This window comes from Scleropages formosus, chromosome 22 (genome assembly GCF_900964775.1).
Source record: "Scleropages formosus chromosome 22, fSclFor1.1, whole genome shotgun sequence".
NCBI lineage: Eukaryota > Metazoa > Chordata > Actinopteri > Osteoglossiformes > Osteoglossidae > Scleropages > Scleropages formosus.
Genome location: NC_041827.1, coordinates 2,987,593 through 3,007,064, shown reverse-complemented (window position 1 = coordinate 3,007,064; position 19,472 = coordinate 2,987,593). Strand labels below are relative to the sequence as shown.

Below are 19,472 nucleotides of genomic sequence, written 5' to 3'. Positions count from 1 at the left end.
TTCAGTTTTGATGAAAACCAAAACAGTTTTTGCATTTACTATAATTTTTAGTTGGAATTGCTGTGACCCCTCATCCTACCTGAGAAGCTATTATGATCACTGTCATTTTCACATATACAATAAATCATATTAAGCTATTCATGCTCCATGTTTTTGTCAAAATTCCAGGCAGGCTTTCCACATCATGCATAATGCTTGTGTAGGGAATGGTCCTGGGGCATCTCACATGTAAGTAGTTTCGTCCTCGTTCACCCAGCAGCTGGAGATGAAGGAGGGTCCCAGGCCCCTGGTAGATCGACACTGGACCATGAGGGCTGAGGAGCTCTTCTGAGGTTTGGAGAAAGGTGGGGAGCTACCACCTTTAGTTTTCCTACACATCAGTTCATGGAAGTGTTCACGAAAACGTGATGACAGCAGGCTATAGATGATGGGGTTGACAGCAGAGCTGAGGTAGAAGAGGGCGCCCGACAGGATGTGCACGTACTGGTAGACAGTATGCATGGTGTCGGTCCACTGTGTGATGGAACTCCATAGCAACCGGTCCAGGTGGAAGGGGGCCCAGCAGATGGCAAAGACTATCACCACAACAGCTAGATGACGAAGGAGACAAGTGCACAAAGAGTTGTTTACTGCTGTCCAGCATTGAAAGTCAATGCATCAAACACTCAAGGATCATTCAATGGCTGAGTGGGATAAACCTGAGACAGCAGCTCATAAACCTGGAGGGAAAAGTGGTTTGCAATGACAGGTTAAGCAACAGTTAAGATGTATGCAGTTTTATTGTTGTGCTGCCAGAAGCTGGAGATGATGCAGGGAGAGCATTAGGACAAGTCGGTGCTTGCCCATGTGTAAGACATCAAAATACAGTTTGTCAAGAACTGTTGCCACTCATTTACCTGATCCCAGGTATTCTTCACCCATAGCACACGTCATGTTAATTGTCACGCTCCTGGGATCAAGCCAAGCGACCACACCTGCAGTTTGTTAACCCAGCCTGGTATAAAGGGAGTTCCGTGACCACACAAGGCTACGGATTCTTGCAAATGCCTCCTTGTGTGGATTGTGCAAAATCAGCGTTTACTCCTTGCCTTTGTTTATGCTTTGTGTGCTGATCTCCTGGCTTCTGACGCTCGCATGTTCACCTAATTACTGAGTCCTGTTTCGCCTGATTACTGACGTCTGCGCCTAGAATGACCCTCACCTGTCCCTGACCACAGTTTTCGTCTGTCCCAGCAAATCTGTCCTGAAATAAAGCCAACTCGCACTTGGGTCCATTACCTGACCTTCTGTTTCCAGCCCGTCTGTATGACACGAGTATAGACCACAAAAGTAAAATTTTCAGTAAAAGTATCAGCAGACTGAAAATGTTATTTTTACTGCTGTGTGCTATCATCGTTACTTAGATAAAATCTTTATCCAAAATTTTTATCTTGATTTTTGTAGCCCTATATCTTGCTGGAGCAACTCCTCCAGACTTCTATCTTTCAAAACAGTCTAACAATAGGGTTCTTCAAGGAGCTGGTAAATTGATGCTCTTAACCACAGTGCCTATTGTCATATAAATCAAAACTGAACATTAGTCTTATCTATGCAGGTTGCATTTATGCATGTCTAACAAAAATTCTTTAGTTCAACCTTAATGACACAAAACACAACATTTTCAGATAGATAGATAGATAGATAGATAGATAGATAGATAGATAGATAAATATTTCATTGATGCCCAGGAGGAAATTCAATATTAGAAAGTAAGACATATTTCGTTAATTTTAAGCATCAGCAAAAAGTTTCTGGTCCTTTTTTGAGTTCAATACTCTCATGAAAATCAGCTTTGCTCAGTTTAGTTCATATAACTTTACTATTCTATTATTACTACTGTATTATTTGCCATTTCATCCATGTGCTTCTGTAATGTGAACAAAGTTCAGATCAAGTCAATCAAGTCAATTGCTGTTTGTGACTGGAGCTGCTCCTTAATCCCTTGATCACAGTCTTTAGCAATGTGCAGCCATATGTTTTTAGTACTTTAATACTCAAAGTTAATACATTAAAAATATTTATAAAATTTTGCTCAGTGTGCATATTCTTTTTTCACTAAGCCCTGTTGTCTTTTTTAATACTTTCATTTACAACCTCCAGGACAGTCTATTTCAATGTACAAAACCATATTCAATCAAAAACTCAATATACACTCACTGAAACAATGGGTCCAAACATGTAAATTCTTCTAAAAATGCTGGAGGTTCATATGAAAAGCCTAACTAATCACAGTGTGCCCTTTTATGCAATAACAATAAATCTGGTTGTGTTCAAGTTCAAGTTGTTTTTATTGACATTCCTCTATATAGGCTGTATACAGTGGAATGAAATGTCGTTTCTCCAGAGACCATGGTGCAACACAGAACAAGAGTACAAGACAGTAATTAGATATACAGGCCACTATGTGGACGCGGACACAGGCTGTAAACTGTAGACAGTTTGTAGTGTATGGAGTCATGCTGGGTTAGCTGTTTGACTGTGCCAGGTGAGCGTTGGGAGGCAGTAGGGTGTTGAGTAATCTGACTGCCTCAGGGAAGAAACTGTTGTAGAGTCTGCTGGTGGTGGCACGGATGTTCATGTACCTCTTGCCAGATGGCAACAGGGCGACGAGTCCATGAGAGGGGTAAGAGAGGTCATCCACAATACTGGTGGCTTTGCGGATGCAGCAGTTTTTATATGAGGTGTCGATGGTGGGTGGAAGGACTCCGATGATCTTTTCAGCTGTTCTCACAATTCACTGTAGGGTCTTGGGGTTGGAGGCTGTGCAGTTTCCATACCACACGGCGAGACAGCTGGTCAGGATGCTTTCTATTGTCCCCCTGTAGAAGGTGGTGAGGATGGGAGGGGGGAGTTTGGCTCTCTTCAGCCTCCGTAGGAAGTGGAGGCGCTGCTGGGCCTTCTTGGCTAGGTAGGTGGTGTTGAGAGTCCAGGAGAGGTCCTCTGTCATGTGCACACTAAGAAACTTGGAACTTTTATGTGCGGTGGTGAGTAATCTACTCGGGTCCTCCTGAAGTCAACAATCATCTCTTTAGTCTTATCAACATTAAGAGATAGATTGTTATATTCACACTATTCTGCGAGATGGTTCACCTCCTCTCTGTATGCTGACTCATCATTGTTGTTGATGAGGCCCACAACTGTAGTGTCGTCAGCAAACTTGATGATATTATTTGAACTGTACTTTGCAGCACAGTCATGAGTCAATAGGGTAAACAGCAGTGGACTGAGCACACAGCCCTGGGGAGCGCTGGTGTTCAGTGTGGTGGTGCTGGAGGTGGAGCTGTTGATCCTGATGGACTGGGGTCTCCCAGTCAAAAAGTCCAGGATCCAGTTGCAATGGGAGGTAGTCAGACCCAGCAGGCTCAGCTTAATTATTAGTTTCTGAGGGAAGATTATGGTGAATGCTGAACTGAAGTCAATGAACAGCATCCTTACATAGTTGTTCTTTTTGTCCAGATGGGTCAGAGAAAGGTGGATGGTAGCAGATATGGCATCTTTTGTTGAATGGTTGGGATGGTAGGCATACTGGGTCCAGTGTGGTGGGAAGACTGTTCTTTATGTGTTTCATGACTAGCCCCTCAAAGCACTTCATGATGATAGGAGTGAGTGCAACCGGTTGGTAGTCATTCAGACAGGACACCGATGATTTCTTTGGCACAGGGATGATTGTGGCCGTCTTGAAGCACACAGGGAAACCTGCCTGGCTCAGGAATATGTTAAAGATGTCTGTGAGGGCATGTGCAAGCTGAACAGTACATTTCCTGAGTACCTGGCCAGGTATGTTGTCAGGATTTGCAGCTTTCTGTGGGATAACTATGGACAGAGCCTTCCTGACATCTACTGCAGACAGACCCGGTAGTACCCGGTCGGTGGGAGTTGGGGTGGTCTTACTTGCTGGCATATTGTTCCGTGCTTCGAACCGTATGTAGAAATTATTCAATGTGTCTGGGAGCGAGGCGTCACCATCACAGACAAGTGATGTAGCTTTGTAGTCCGTGATGGCCTGAACTGAACTTTGTGCCCTTGGAATTTAGGAAGTAACGGTGTATTTTTCCTGCATAGTTGCGTTTCGCCTCTTTGATAGCCCGGGACAGATTGGCCAGGTAGGCTGCCTTGTCGGCAGACCTGAAGGCAGTGTCTTTGGTTTTCAGCAGCAAGTGCACCTCAGTAGTCATCCACAGTTTCTGGTTTGCACATGTGGTGATGGTCTTGAAGTCACATCATCTGTACACTTGCTGATGTAGCCAGTCAATGATTCTGTGTATTCCTCTAAGTCTGTGGTGCTATGGTATGTCGCAGTCTCTCTGAACATCTAGCAGTCTGTGTGTTCAAAGCAGTCCTGAAGTGCTGTGATGGCTCCCTCAGACCAGGTTCTCACCTGTTTCAGGACTGCTTTGGCACATTTCAGGAGTGGTCTGTAGGCTGGGATTAGCATAACAGTGATGTGGTCCGAGTAGCCGAGGTGGGGGCGGGGTGCAGCCTTGTAAGCACAGGAATGTTTCTGTAAACAAGGTCTAAAGTGTTTGTACCACGGGTTGCGAAATCAACTTGCTGGTGGAATTTTGGCAGCACTGATTTCAGATTCGTGTGGTTAAAGTCCAAGGCAACAATGAAAAATCCATCAGGATGTGCTGTCTCTAAGTTGCTGACGGCCCTATAGAGTTTGCTTAGCGCTTCCCTTGTGTTAGCGCCAGGTGGAATGTACACCGTGACAATGAGCACGGCGGTGGACTCTCTGGGCAGGTCGTATGGCTGGTACTTAACGATCATAAACTCCACCAGCAATGAACAGTAACTAGAGACTACAATAGTATTCTTGCACCCTTCGTTGTTTGTGTAAACACACAGACCACCGCCACGAGTCTTACCAGGCGGTGCTGCTATCCTGTCGGTGCGATGTGCACTTAGCGCGGCTAGCTGAATGGCTGCATCTGGAGTGTTGTCGCTGAGCCATGTTTCCGTGAAGACGAGAACGCAGCAGTGTTTTCCGTCGACTGAGTGGCCTGCTATATTGCTGTCTCGTGGTGATGTAAAACAAAGCAGATTTTTACATGTCCAACCGGTATATCTTAGCACCACTGGTCCCTGTACAATATGAAAGCTTCTAAGAGTTCAGTTCCTACAGAAGATCAATATTTCCCTGCAGCTGAAGAGACTTGGTTTTCTGTGGCTGCATGAAAAATACTAAAGCCTTTAAAATAGCTCTTTTTAAAAAATTTTATGGTAGTGGTAAAGAAGAATCGTTCCATACACTTTGCAATCACAAATATCCAAATCTGATAAGCATTATAATTGTCACGCCGCACACCCTGCCCCAGACACAAGCACCTAGCGGGAATCCGCAAGACAGAGGGTAAAGGCCACACCACCGCTCCCAGGTACTCAACGAGACAACATCCTCTCTGCAACCTCAACCTGCTACCTTGTCTTTGCCAACCTATACCTTGTGCTCCCTCCTCATTACCCCAGCCCAGTTTTTCATTTCCTTAGTCCTGTTCCCCCTTTGACCCTCGCTCCTCAATTCCACTTTAACCTCAAATCATCCTGCAGAACAACATTCGCTCCTCGACTTCTTGACCCAAGCCTGTCCCAGATGACAATTGTTACGTTGTCCTTCGGATTTCTAATATGATCCCGTTTTTGGGTTCTACCGCTGGTGTCACTCAGATTCAAAGTAATTAAAGTGAGTTATGAATAAGTGTACTTTTGTAAAAATGAAGAAAAGATGAACGTTTAAACCGTGCTGTCTGGCAGAAGCAGGGAAAGCATGTCAACAAGCAAGGCTCTGCCTTGTTAGTCCTTTTCACACCTTTGCTAATTGAAGTTTTCTTCTGTTTCCTTATATTTCTCAATTTCTTCATTTCTCCATGAACTTTTAAAACTGTACTTTTTGTTTATATTTGTCCTCTGTCTATTTTTCATAAAAACTGTTCAGATTAGAAATAATCAAATAACTGCACCAACTGCAAAATTTTTGTTGTTCTCTGTATAACAACATGGATTAAATCTAAATCTAATTTTTGCAGGGTCAATATTATATACCGCACATTTATCCTTTCTTTCAGTTTTACTTCTTCATTTGCCAGTTTTTTTGATAAACACTAAGCAGACATTACAGAAAGAAAGTAATAAAAAGCAGAGAAAATTACGCTCACACCAGGGTGTTATTTTTCTCATGCCACATGTGGACCCTATTGTCAGTGAAATGTCAGAAGAGACCCAGCTGTGACCTCTGTAATAAATTAAATCAGAAACAAGAGTAGTATGTACACTGAGGATTAAGAACTCACTGAGCATTTTGGTGACCTGCCTCCTTCGGTTGCTCTCCAGATGGATCTTCCAGCTACTGCCAGAGTTGCAGTTTTTATCAACCTTGGCTTCCGGTAACTTCTTCTCTCGACCCAGCCGCCGGCAGATGACCAGGTATAAGACACTGATGACAGCCATGGGCACAAAGTAAAAAAGGACAGTGGTGATCTGGATAACGAGTCTATATATCCAGAGAGGCTTGAGCAGGATGCATGTGGCTGACTCAGCCACCTTTTCCGGTAAATAGAGGTAGAAGATCCCATGGAGGGAGGTATTGGGGATGGCGCAGACAAGAGAGATGGTCCACACACTGGTAATAACCCGGCAGGCATGCTTGTTGGTCATGGCATACCTGGTCTTGAGGGGGTGGACCACAGCGATGTACCTCTCCACACTCAGAGCCGTCACATTCAGCACAGAAGCAAAGCAAACTGTCTCAAAGAGGAAGATCTTGAAGTAACAACCTCCCTCTCCAAAGGGGAAGGGGTAATTCTGCCACAGCTCATAGGTCTCCAGGGGCATTCCAAAAATAAGGACAAGGAGGTCTGACACAGCCAGGCTGAAAAGGTAGAAATTGGTGGGTGTTTGCATTTTCCGGTGCTTGGCAATCACTGCACAGGTAAGGAGGTTCCCAGCCAATCCAACCATGAAGATGAGCGAGTATGTGAGGGAAACGGGAATGAAGAATGAAGACCTTTTCGGCCCAAGGATATCCAAGAGAGCATCTTCTAAGTTTTCATAAAACTTGCCCTGGCTGTCATTTTTGGTGATGTTGCAGAAAAGGACTTCGGGTACAGAGCAGTTGTGGAACGCTTCCCCTGAGTTAGAGTACGGCATCGAGAAGCTGAGAAATGTCAGGAAACAGTTGGGAAAATTACAGGCTGGGTTGGAGCGCTCATGGACATGATCTCTTTCACTTCCGCTGACTTAGCAACGTTTTAATCGTGCTGAGCTCGTGCACCTGAACAGGAAATTGCAAAAGAAGAAAAAATTCACATTACACAAAGGTCTAAAAACATCAGAAGAATCTATCGGGATAATTAAAATATTAGTAATGGGCAGCTAAAATAAGTATGGTCTTCATAGCACCGTCACCATGAAGTCTTTACATTTATCCAAACAGGAAATATTTAATGAAAAATAACCTCCGGCAAATGAAAAACACACAACCAATTACAATACAATAAAAAAAACTGAAACATCAAAAGAACTCATAGACTATATCAAGAAATTCTGAACATAAAATAACTTACACATAGCAAGAGGAAAATTTAGTAAAACAAGCATGCTTTTTTATTTTTGATTTTGACTGTAGATAACATTTCATACTCTGATGAGCAAATAATATGTCCAACATGACAACTTTCCCATTATTAATTCAATACAGCAGGCAACAAATTAACTAACTCTGTCCTATCTTCTTGTTGAGCACTACCTCGCTACATAAGACCTGAGGAGGCTGGCCAGTGGTGACAGACGAACCCCATGCTGACAGAGGATGATGTCCATCTGCCGTGACGATCAAGACGTTCCATGCCGAGTCGGGGATCCAAGATGCCATTCACCAACATTATAATTACTTGTTAAACACTGGCTTACAAATTGTTATGTTCTAGAATGCCCAGGAGGGGTGGGCAACCACTGGCCCGTGGACCCCCAGAGGTTTTTTTTCTCCCGCAACTTTCAGTTGGGAGTTTTTGTTCCTTTCCCCGGTGGCCAGTAGGTATACTTATAGCTCTGTAATAAGTTCTTCATTATGGTAGCCATTAGTTGATTGTCTTCTTTGTTTGTATCTGTTTTTCTTACCTTATGTCTGTGTTAAAGCGCTCTGTGTCACTGTGTGAGAAGAGCACTCTATAAAAAATAAAATAAATAAATAAATAAACATCTGCATGTCATTGTCATCAGATGCAGAAATGCAGATGATATAAGGTTTTAAAAACATTAGGAAATGTATTAATTCATAACATTGAAGAGTTGAATCGATGCAATAAACACAAGTGTAATGAAAAATTAATGGAGTTTATGCAATTCTGTTCCTCTAGGAAGCCTCTGGAAAAGCACTAATGTTAGTTATGATGAAGTCAGTGATGACTGAAAGGTTTGGAAAGATCAAAGTGTGTTGTATCTAATTTGATTTATTTAATAAATATTGTTTTGTCAACAGGGGGTGCGGTGGCGCAGTGGGTTGGACCGCAGTCCTGCTCTCCGGTGGGTCTGGGGTTCAAGTCCCGCTTGGGGTGCCTTGCGGCGGACTGGCGTCCCGTCCTGGGTGTGTCCCCTTCCCCCTCCGGCCTTACGCCCTGTGTTGCCGGGTAGGCTCCGGTTCCCCGTGACCCCGTAAGGGACAAGCGGTTCTGAAAATGTGTGTGTGTGTGTGTGTGTGTGTGTTTTGTCAACACTCATTGAACGTATAAAATTGTGTTTTGATGCCCATCAGAACCAAAACGTGTTAACAAAGTCATCTCCTGCATGAGAAATTTGGCAATGAAATTCATTCTTCTGTCATCTCAGACCCACATGAAGAACCTCATTATTTGGTTTAAAACACTTGCTGTCTGAGGTCTGTTAGAGAAAGTGATGCAAGAATATCTATTACACACTTTATTTACACCTAAAGTGCTGCAATTCCTTCTTACGCTAAATAGTGTATGTAGTTTTAGTAAAGGTACATTTGCTAGTAAACTTATCAACATAGCAGTAATTGAATTTATTTTTTTCATTGTATCTCGGCAATACAATTTGCATTATTTTTCTAATCTTTTTTTCCTGTGTTTTCTTTTTTGAGAGATAAATTTTTGAAAAGATTTTAAAGAAACCATTTGTCTTTAATTTTTCGTGACAAGGTGCACTGCAGAGCTCTAACTGGTTGCTAAGGCCTTTGAATTGTCTTTATACGCCGATCACAGAGAGTGCCATAAAAGGTATCTCTTGACATTTGACAGTTGAAAAGTACAACAGAAGGTCATTGTGTTAGTGACTGCTCTCTGGTGTGACATTTAAATAAACTGTCATAGTAGTTTCGTAGAATGATCTGGAACCATCCGTTTACATTTTGATAGACAACTCAAAGAATGTTTAATCCCCAGGCAAAGAGAGTAACCAAGCATGAAGACATGGACCAAATGGTACTTTTCATTTCAGAGTTCCCCAAGATCAGTTTGCGTCTTAATTTCAGATGTAGATACTACAGATATTTCCACAAATTTACCCCAATATCATTCGTACTCTCAGTTTTAGCATATTACAGTGAAACTCTGAAGGTCCAGCACAAACATCCAAGTTTTATTTCATTATTAATACAGTTGGGTATTTTACTGGAGCACTTTAGGATGAAGTACAACTTAATCAATACCACTGGATCTAGTCCTATGCTGGGATTTCAGTTTGTCACCTTCTGCAATATAAACCACTCAGCTACTTGTTGTATTGTGTTTATGGTTTCTTTCAGTCCAATCAATATGAAACCAGCGTTGAAAAATTAAACGGGCCGCAAAAGGCCAGTCATGTAGATAGCGAAGGCAAAGTTGGGGCCAAGGCTCGAAGGGGGATTCACTGGTACCACATTCCGTAAACAGAGTTGCACCTTTTCCGAATGGAACATGGTGAAAAGACCATCATCGTGTGGTGTTGGTCTTATTGTGGTCTGAGCTTCTGGGCTGTTTGTTTGCTAAAAAGACATAAAAAAGGTCAAAAAGACAAGACATTCCACAAAAACTAATTTTCTTTTTATAAGGGGAGTAGCTACTGGAATAAAGAGATATTTTATAACATATTCATATTTCATTCATTTCATCTCTTGTAACAGCTGCATGATAGTACAGTGCTTAGTGCTGCTGCTTTTAGACCCAAAGGTTGCAGGTTTGAATCCCACCTCTAGCTGTAGTATCCTTGAGCAACATCTTTACCCTAAATTACTCCAGTTAAACTACCTGGCTGTGTAAATTGGTGAAGAATTGTAAGTACTTCAAGAATGTAAGTCACTTTGGAGAAAAGTGTCAGCTAAAATGGACGTAATAAGAGTTATTTTCATGAGCATTTAGTTCATTGGTGGACAAAATACATTGAATTATCTTCTACGAGTCTATTTTTCGCTGTACATCACAATTGTGGCCTATTAATGCATAGTGAATAACAACAAAAAACATTAAATTATTCCATTGTATTTACATTTATTTACTTAGTTAATTCTTTTCTTCAGTGTGACTTACAATGTGTTACTCCTTTATACAGCTGGGTCATTTTTGCTGAAGCAATTATCCCAGTACTGTAACAAGGGTATAACAGAAGGTAGTGGGATGAGTTGACATTTGACCTGAGAGCACACTTTTATCGGTCGTTTAGTTTTAAGATGTAACATTTTTAATCTTAGAGGGGGTGCGGTGGCACGGCGAGTTTGGCCAGGTCCTGTTTTCCGGTGGGTCTGGGGTTTGAGTCCCACTTGGGGTGCCCTGCTGCGGACTGGCGTCCTTTCCTGGGTGTGTACTCTCTCCCTACAGCCTTACGCCCTGTGTTGCTGGGTTAGGCTCTGGTTCACCGTGACCCTGCTTGGGACAAGTGATTTCAGACAATGTGTGTCCGTGCATTTTACCTTGAGGTTTTCAGAAGAATACATTAAATTTTTAATAAAGTTAAACATTTTCCTAATTGTCCAGCAAGCCAACCTAGAGCAAACCTGGGTCACACACATACACGAAGTGAAAACCACACAGATCTATGTTTTGACGTTCGACTTTCGGCAGAAGAGATGTTCAGAGAGTGTAAGGGCGCAATGTAGCGGGCTGTTAGTCTGAGCCCGCGGGAAGCCCACGTGAAGCATATGTCCTCCATGGCCTTACATGGGTGTGTGAGCGGAGCACCGCGGCACATCAGTGAAACCAACTGGCATTTCAAGCCATGTGACAACAATCTGCACTACAGGAGTTACCATGGGGACATTTCAAAACATCCCATCAGGTGGCCTGAACAGCTCAACATAAAATAACCTCTTCCTCAAACATGTAAATAAAGAAAGTATCCTCTAAAATCATAATTTTTACTGCTCTTCATTATTCAGTACTAAGTCCAATTTTTATGATTTACAGCAGAAAAATCACAAGCAATTCACTGCTAAAAGCAGCTAACTTAATTATATACTGATTTGTGAGTGAAACCTGTGTTTTTTCTTTTTCTGTTTCTTTCTCGAACAAAGCAGTTTTAAATGCATAAGATCGGATGACCATCCCGTGCAAATATTTTGCAAAGCTCCAATTCTTTCTCACTTCTGAAAGGTGTTTGAATGTTTCCACAGCCCGCACACTGAAATAAATGAATAAACTACTGCATGCAGCACAATACAATGTCACTGACCTTGGTGTGGCCCACCGCTAATTCCTCAGTCGATGGTAATAATCTATAAGGTAATTATTTTCTCTTCATCATTTCGCATTTATGATGGATGGCAGCACCGAGTCCTCTCCTCAGATATACTGTGAAAAGGATGAATTAATAAATCCCAGAGGTGCACTCAGCAGATGCCCACAGCCTTTCTGTACTTGTAGGGAACTCGGGAAGGAGTGCGAATTGGTGACTCGTGCAAAGCACTTCACTGATGAACCCCCCCCCCACATCTGCGCATCACCTCAGGGGGCTGGATGAGTCCCAGGACTGTGCGAAGCATCCCCTCTCTCTTCGCCCCCTGTCTCTCACTCTCTCTCTCTACCCCTCGTTCTATATCTCTTTCTTGCGCGCTCACAGAATACCGGTGTCTTATGATATTTAAATATTATTGTATGTTATTTCAAAGATAACAGGTTATTATTAGGGCGAAGGATTGCATCAGGTGTCCTGCAACACTATTAATTGTATGTGCATAATTATAATATGTTTTGCTGTAAATAATGGGTATGATCTTCATCTCTGCATCCCACACTTGTGTGTTATCTCTCGTACCTAAGACCACACAGACATTCGAACTGTGAGTGTCTGAAATTCTTCAATGACAGGAGGAGAGTTTATGGTAAAAGTGCGATTTTGAAGAAGGCAAGATCTGTGTTTTTTTAACCACTTTGCTCACTCTCATTAACCACTGGTCCTGGTCAGGATCACAGCCCTTCAGGGCTTACTCCAGAATCACTGGGTGCAATTCTCTGGATAGGGTGCATTACATTCATTTGTTCAGATGACTTACAAAGTTAAGCTACTTACAGTTATTTACTCATTTATACAGCTGGGTAAGTTTACTGGAGCAGTTCAGAGTAATTATACCACTCTAGGGTATTACAGCAGTAGGTGAGATTTGAACCAGCACCCTTCAGACCCAAGGGGGTGCTAACTATTATGCTACCAGCTGCCCTTCCATCACATTCACACCTTACTGGTTAATTTAGAGTGTCCAGTTCACCTGAACTGAATGCCTTTGGACTGTGGGAGGAAACCAGAGCACCAGGAGAAAACCCACACAGACACAGAGAAGCATGTAAACTTCACATAGAGTGAGACAGATTCCAACCTACCTACACCTCAACCTCCAAGGCACCATTCCACCCCTTTACATGTTTAATGCTTTCGTATTGTTGCTTAATTAAAGGCACTGCTGGAGCCTCAGCCACAGATACACTGTACAATTTTCCGATGGCATCTTCCTAGGACCATATAGATTCAGAGGTGATTTGATGCAACCAATTTGTTGGTGTAACTTAGACTGAGACCGAAGCCTTTAACCGGGACAAAACTATGCTCCACCTCTTAGAAACACGCTCCAATCAGTGTTGTGGAATATGTTATACACCAGAAGTGTTTATAATTGTTTGGTCTGTGTTATCTCACTCTGTCTCAGCTTCACTGAGACAAGTTTATTTTGTCCTACCATTTTCTTTTTTAAAACCCATCTTACAAAATTCCTTTAGTTGCTTCAGGAGAAGAAAAAGCAAGATGTGTTCTGAGGATCTGAACAAGGTTGATGGTCAGCAATGACAATCCTGCAGTGATCCTCAGGAAGTGTTAAAACCATCCGTGGATATGAAATGAAAAAGTGATGACTATTAAAACTTGAGTAAACAGAGCCAGGCTGTAAATTAATAACCCTTACACCATTAATTTCACACACACATCATCTGAATCCGCTTGTCCCATACAGGGTCATGGGAAGCCAGAGCCTAACCTGGCAACACAGGGCAAAAGGCTGGAGGGGGAGGGGACACCAGTCCATCACAAGGCGCCCCAAGTGGGAGCTGAATCCCAGTCCCACCGGAGAGCAGGACTCCGGTCCAACCCACTGCTCCACTGCCCCTCCCCTTAATTCCAGCTGTTTCTATATTCTTTTGTTTTGATTAATCTTTTTCCTTCCCATCTGGAAAGCCTTTCGTACTATTTGACAGCACATTCGATAAACACCAAATGAGATCTTGAGTATTCTTTTTTATATAAACCAGCTTACAAGCTTTTCTTGATAATTTTTGAGCACTCAGTTTTTCCGCTACACACATGATTTCCTCTAAAGTAACATACAGAATGGGTCATTACTTACCTATCATGTCCCATGAGAAACACTGATTCTCATTAAATAACCGTTTTGTGGTAAAAATAAGCGACACAGGGGGTTTACATACTTTCAACCAGCACCGTATATACCTCAAGCACATTTGTGCATAGCCTTGTGCAGTTGAGGTGTGAGAAGTCCGAAGACAATGAAGCCTAAGACGAGTCCCTTTATTATACACTTTCCTTCTGAGATACCAGGCAGTTTTTATCTTTACAACAGGGAGAAGATGTTCTGCGCCTTAAAAGTGCTGAGTGAGTGATAAGGGACATGGCAATGAGACAGATCTGGTATGGGAACACTTTTAAATTAATTTGAAGGCACAGCTAGAAACCGCAAATGGACAGAATTACGTTAACTAAAAAGGAGATATTAAAAGTGGATTTATTAATAATGTCAAGAGGCCCTTGCTCTTTCTATTCCTAATTTCCATCACTGCCCTTACTGAAAAACTGATGACAACTTAAAATGGCCAAGAGTAGGGCCGAAATAAATTCATGAAACAGTACCGTGAGGGAAATATTATACTCTTCTTGAACTTAAGAGTTATTAAAAATCCATCTAATTTAAAACAGGGGCTGCTAAATAGGTAAATTCAGAAGTGACATGTATTTTAGCAATTAGAAAACTGGCTTGTAGCAACTGCAGGTTCATGTCTCAGAAAACACTCTTAAACATGGTACGTTGTAATAATTACTCTAGTATAATAAACATCTAAAACTGCCACTTTTGATAAAGCATCAGTTGAGTAATAAAGTAGTAATATGAATTATACGTGCAAACTCAGCAAAAAAGACTTGGGTGTATTTTTACTGCCTGTGGTCTATCCTACTTGACTGAGATTAGTATCTTCTAGAAACCACTGTGCTCTCAAGGTCAAAACCTGGCAAACTGATGTTTTACATTCGATAACAGATAGAAGTCGTAACAACAACAAGTGTGATCCTCTGAGTTACAAGGGCAACGAGAAAGGGCTGTTCACATATAATTCAAACATTTACAACTGAAGCACTGCCTTGCTTTTCACTCACCGGTGTATTCACGTTTTCGGATATTGTTTTATAGGTTTTACAGGTTGATAAGATGTTGTTAAACTTTTACTCTTTAGAGGAGTGTGCTATTCATAATTTTAGAAGGCCAAGACTGTTTTTCATATTGCAATATTATTATGCAACGTGTTTCTCTTTAACTGCTCTGTGAGTTGACACATTAGATCAAATTGACACATCAGGTCAGATTTCAGTTGCATGCTCAGCTCTAAAAATGTAAAAAAAAATAAATAACTTTCATTAAAATATCATAAAAGCTCAGAAAATAATGACAAAAGCAAGAACAGCATCCATAACGCGTGCACAGCGTGTATTGTCTTAGTCTGCTGTTGTTGGCGTGGCTAAGAGTTCCATGTCCTTTATCCGATGTCAAAATATTTGCACCAATCATTGTGCAGCACCTCCATTCATGCCCACACATGTGTCACACTCCACTTTCCTTTTACAGTCACTCTCAGGGGCATCTGCTCCACTCCCATCATAAGCAGTGGGATACAGCCAAATGAAAACTCCATAACAGGCCGGTTAAGCAACAGGTTGCCTCACTGGACCAGATAAGAGCCGTCATAACCTATTAGGTCGTACTAGGCAGCCCATGGCGCTATCTCTTCAGCCTTTCAGATTAGGGATGTTAAATAATTGTACAAACCCAAGTGGAGCCCTAAAAGGAAACTAGACAAACTATTTGGAAATCTTTCTGCTCTTAGATATGGTTCATCACTCAAAAAAAATCCCCAATTCAGAGCAGGGAAGAGCGCAGAGCGGAGAGAAAGACTTCGGTACAGCGCGTCAAAATATTGAGTTCACCGCAGTGTGATGCTGGTAGCCATTATTACAACGTTAATGATCAATCAAAAGGTCAGAGAGCAAATCTAATTAATAATATATTACTAGTATTGCGGGGGTGCGGTGGGTTGAGCCACAGTCCTCCTCGCCGGTGGGTCTGGGGTTCGAGTCCCGCTTGGGGTGCCTTGTGACGGACTGGCGTCCCGTCCTGGGTGTGTCCCCTCCCCCTCCGGCCTTACGCCCTGTGTCACCGGGTAGGCTCCGGTTCCCCTTGACCCCATATGGGATAAGTGGTTCAGAAAATGTGTGTGTGTGTGTGTGTGTGTATATGTACTAGTATTGCATCAGTCTTGCTACAGTATAACACTACTGTGATTTTCTATTGTACACTAATAGCTAAAGCAACACTCGATTATCATTTGATATTGTAACAAATAAAACAATTTATAAATTACATGATTATTGTCCGATTTAACTTATTCAGTGTTCAGAAGCATAATAGTGTTGAAAAGAGTCACTTTGGCTGAGGTTGTTCAGTTTTACATTGAGGTGTTGCATGACAAAATAAAATACATTTATATCCATGAAGCCATATACCTAAACCTTTGATCCGAAGACTTTGAATGAAGATAAATCAATGATAAGACTGGTTCTGAGGAGGAAAAAGACACCGTAACATTGTCAAATAATCAGAAAGTAGTCAAAATTACAAGTGTGTCATGTTGTGCACTAGCATGTTCTGTAATAAATTAACCCAAATAATTTTTAATAAAACAAATCTACTCATGTACATGTGTGTTTTTGAAGGGTGTGACACCACAAAGAATGAGTATTTTGCACTGTATCAATCTGTTTTCATTGATCCTTTGTCCTGATCAGGGTCACAGTAGTCCAGAACCTACCCAAGAATCACTGGGTGTAAGGAGGGGGATGGTGGTTCATCCTGGATGACACACCCATCCATCACAGAGATACATTTTGTACCATACTGTATATTAAACTGGAAGCAGAACAAATAAAGTTAAATCAAGGAATGCATTGCAGCCCAACAGGACAGCTGGTAGCATAGTGGTTAGTGCTACTGCCTTTAGACCCAGAGCTTATAAGTTTGAGCCCTACCTCTGTCTGTAGTACTGGTGAGCAATGCCCTTACCTGAAATTGCTCCAGTAAAACTACCCAGTTGTACCAATGGTTAAGTAACTGTAAGCATTTACTAATTGTAACCTTAACATTATAAGGTGCTTTGGAGAAAAGTGTCAGGTAAACAAAATTATGTACTCTGTTATATCAGCTTTATATCTTCCTAGTTACACTTCCCAAAAAATGACCACTTTATAACTTAGAATGGGCATAAACTACTTGCATATGTTTACACTGAAATTAACTTTGCTCGTGATAGGCTGAAGTTGGGTATAAATCTGACTGACATTACAAATATTCACATTAATACTGTAAAAAGTTTGTTCCATTCACATTTTTCATACGTCTCCAGCATCTGATGTGACTAGTTGTGAGACAGAGGCAGCCACAGGGTCGGAATAAGGCCATAGATACCAGGGCTTTGACAACAAAAAGGATTATATTAGAACCCGAAAGAAACAAAACAGGTCCTTCTTGAGAATGTGGTAATAAAAAGAGTCACTTAGCGTGATGAGCAAGAACCAAACAGAAACCCTCTTCCTCAAGGCCAGGCTCTTAGCTTCTTCTTCCTAAAAACAGCACTCCCAAGTCCTCAGGCCAGCTGCCTTTATAGTCTTTAGAACTAGTCCTTAAAGACCAGCAGCTGGCCGTCATAATTCAGCTGGGGCAGAGTCGGGTCTTGGAAGCTGTCCTTCCTGTTGTCCCCACTTCCTGGCCTGGGTTGGACTGCCCACCGGCTCAAACTCACTATCAGTAACTGTTTGTCGAAGTTAGGACCACATCAGCCCTGTTGCTATCCCAGAAACACGGGGTACAAGGTTAGTCAGGTACACCCTGGACAGAGCACCAGTCCATCACAGGCTGGTCACACACACACACTCATTCATTCACACAATCGCACCCTACAGGCAATTTGGAGCCATCAATTCACGTGAAACACAGAGCTGCCTGCTGCACCACCATGCCAGCTTTCAGCCTTTTTAACCTCTTCCGAATTTATAAAACTGATTCATTTATTTCAAATAAAACCCACATTCTGTCGGAACATATTAACCCAATATACAGTATTTCAGCTCAGACCTTACTCAGTAAGTCAAATTAATTTCACATATAACTCAGATTTTTAAACACCTGTTCCCAGGTTTTTTTTTTCTTCCGGTCAATGATAAATAATATACATGGCAAAAATTTGCCAGATTGTACACAGAACAGCACGTCACTGTTCAAAGATTTGCGTAGGCTAAGTACACTGCACTGGACAGATTTATAACCTTCATAACAAAGCATCATCAGTAAACATCGTCTTTCCATAATTTGATATACTGCAGTCTTAAAAACTTCAGTGTTAACCTTGCTGTCTTTTGACTGTAAATAACCAGCTTTATACCTGTGTGAGAAGAGCATTTGGACAAATCTATATCTGCAGCAAGTCATTTTATAGATCTCCTCTTTGTGTTTTGTCAGTTGCCATATTTTACAACAATTTTCATAGATAGCAATACACATTACGAAAAAGTAAAAATAAAGTGTATGAAAAAGCTAGGTATTTCTATAAAAAAATCATCTCTGTTATTCTCCTGAGCCTCTCCTGAGGTTATACAAAGCACCAAATTCACTAAATGTTTTAACCCATTAAAAATAATGACCAGTCTGAGCAAGTCAGAGTTTGATGAAGGACAGAGAAGAAGAGAGAAAAAAATTAAAATTCATTTTCCAGAAACCCTGGTTATCATTCCGCTGTTCTCATTCCAGCACCATCAACTCTCCAGCTCTATTCCCCGTGATGCCAAAAACTTGTAGGCAAGGACAAACAATATATATAATAAGTAGGGTTCAGTAGCATTCAAATTATTTTATTTTATTATTTCTCACAGTAAAAACTTTACATTTATAAAAGAGATCCACTGAAAAGGAAATAGGGTTATAAATTTAGACCAATCAGTAGTCCTATTTCAATTAGTCTGTATTCATCATTATAAACATTTTACATGTAATGTATGTAATGTAATGACTGTGATGTGACAAACACGGACAAACTTCAGAAATATTTGTGAACTTTTATATATAGTGTTGCTTGAAAGTATGTGAAGTCCTTGTGTCCCTTAGTTTTACCACAAAATGGTTATTTAATGAGAATCAGTGTTTCTCATGTGACATAGCAGATGTGTAATGACCAGTTCCATATGTTACTTTAGAGGAAATCATGTGCGTAGTAGAAACACACAAGTAGTGTAGATGTAAATATAAGTGAAGCCCACATTGCACTGGTTATACCAGGTAAGTAAGTAGAATCAGGGGTCTAAATCATAGTCGTTTATTTATTTTATATGTTTATTTTAGGATTTAACATACAGATTTTATGTTTAATATTTTATACAATAATAATGACCATCCCTATACTTTCAAGTAGTGCTATATCTTTTTTTAACAACAATCTGTGAGTGACAGACAAAGAGAGTGTGTGTGTTCCACTGATGTATGGATGAGTGACCCAGTGTAAGTAGTGTATCTAGTAGTGTAAGTCACCACGGTGAATAAGGTGTGTGGGCTAATAACACTACATAGCGTTCATTGGAGGTCGCTCCGGAGAAAAGTGTCTGCTGAATAAATAAATGTAAACTGGAGAACT

At 41.3% G+C, this 19,472-nt stretch overlaps 1 protein-coding gene across 2 annotated transcripts; it reads right to left on the bottom strand.

Annotated features, from left to right (window-relative positions):
• Positions 1 to 220: 220 nt before the first annotated feature.
• Positions 221 to 11,724, bottom strand: nmur3 (neuromedin U receptor 3). Of its 2 annotated transcripts, none has more exons than XM_018725531.2 (3): positions 11,698 to 11,724; positions 6,330 to 7,309; positions 221 to 590 (listed from the first exon to the last, which is right to left on the bottom strand). In XM_018725531.2, exons 2-3 carry the CDS (start codon positions 7,183 to 7,185, stop codon positions 223 to 225), a joined length of 1,224 nt encoding a protein of 407 aa, XP_018581047.2. In that variant the 5' UTR covers positions 7,186 to 7,309; positions 11,698 to 11,724; the 3' UTR covers positions 221 to 222. The 2 variants fall into 2 exon arrangements, with proteins under 2 accessions (XP_018581047.2, XP_029103736.1); XM_029247903.1 differs by lacking the exon at positions 11,698 to 11,724 and adding an exon at positions 8,155 to 8,177.
• Positions 11,725 to 19,472: the final 7,748 nt, after the last annotated feature.

Bases quoted from the DNA above. Each gene is read 5' to 3' on its own strand.
- nmur3 (XM_018725531.2), bottom strand. From the start codon at position 7,185: ATGCCGTACTCTAACTCAGGGGAAGCGTTCCACAACTGCTCTGTACCC. The intron at 591-6,329 runs GTGAGTTCTTAA...TTCGTCATCTAG, and splicing joins GCAGGTCACCAAAATGCTCA to CTGTTGTGGTGATAGTCTTT.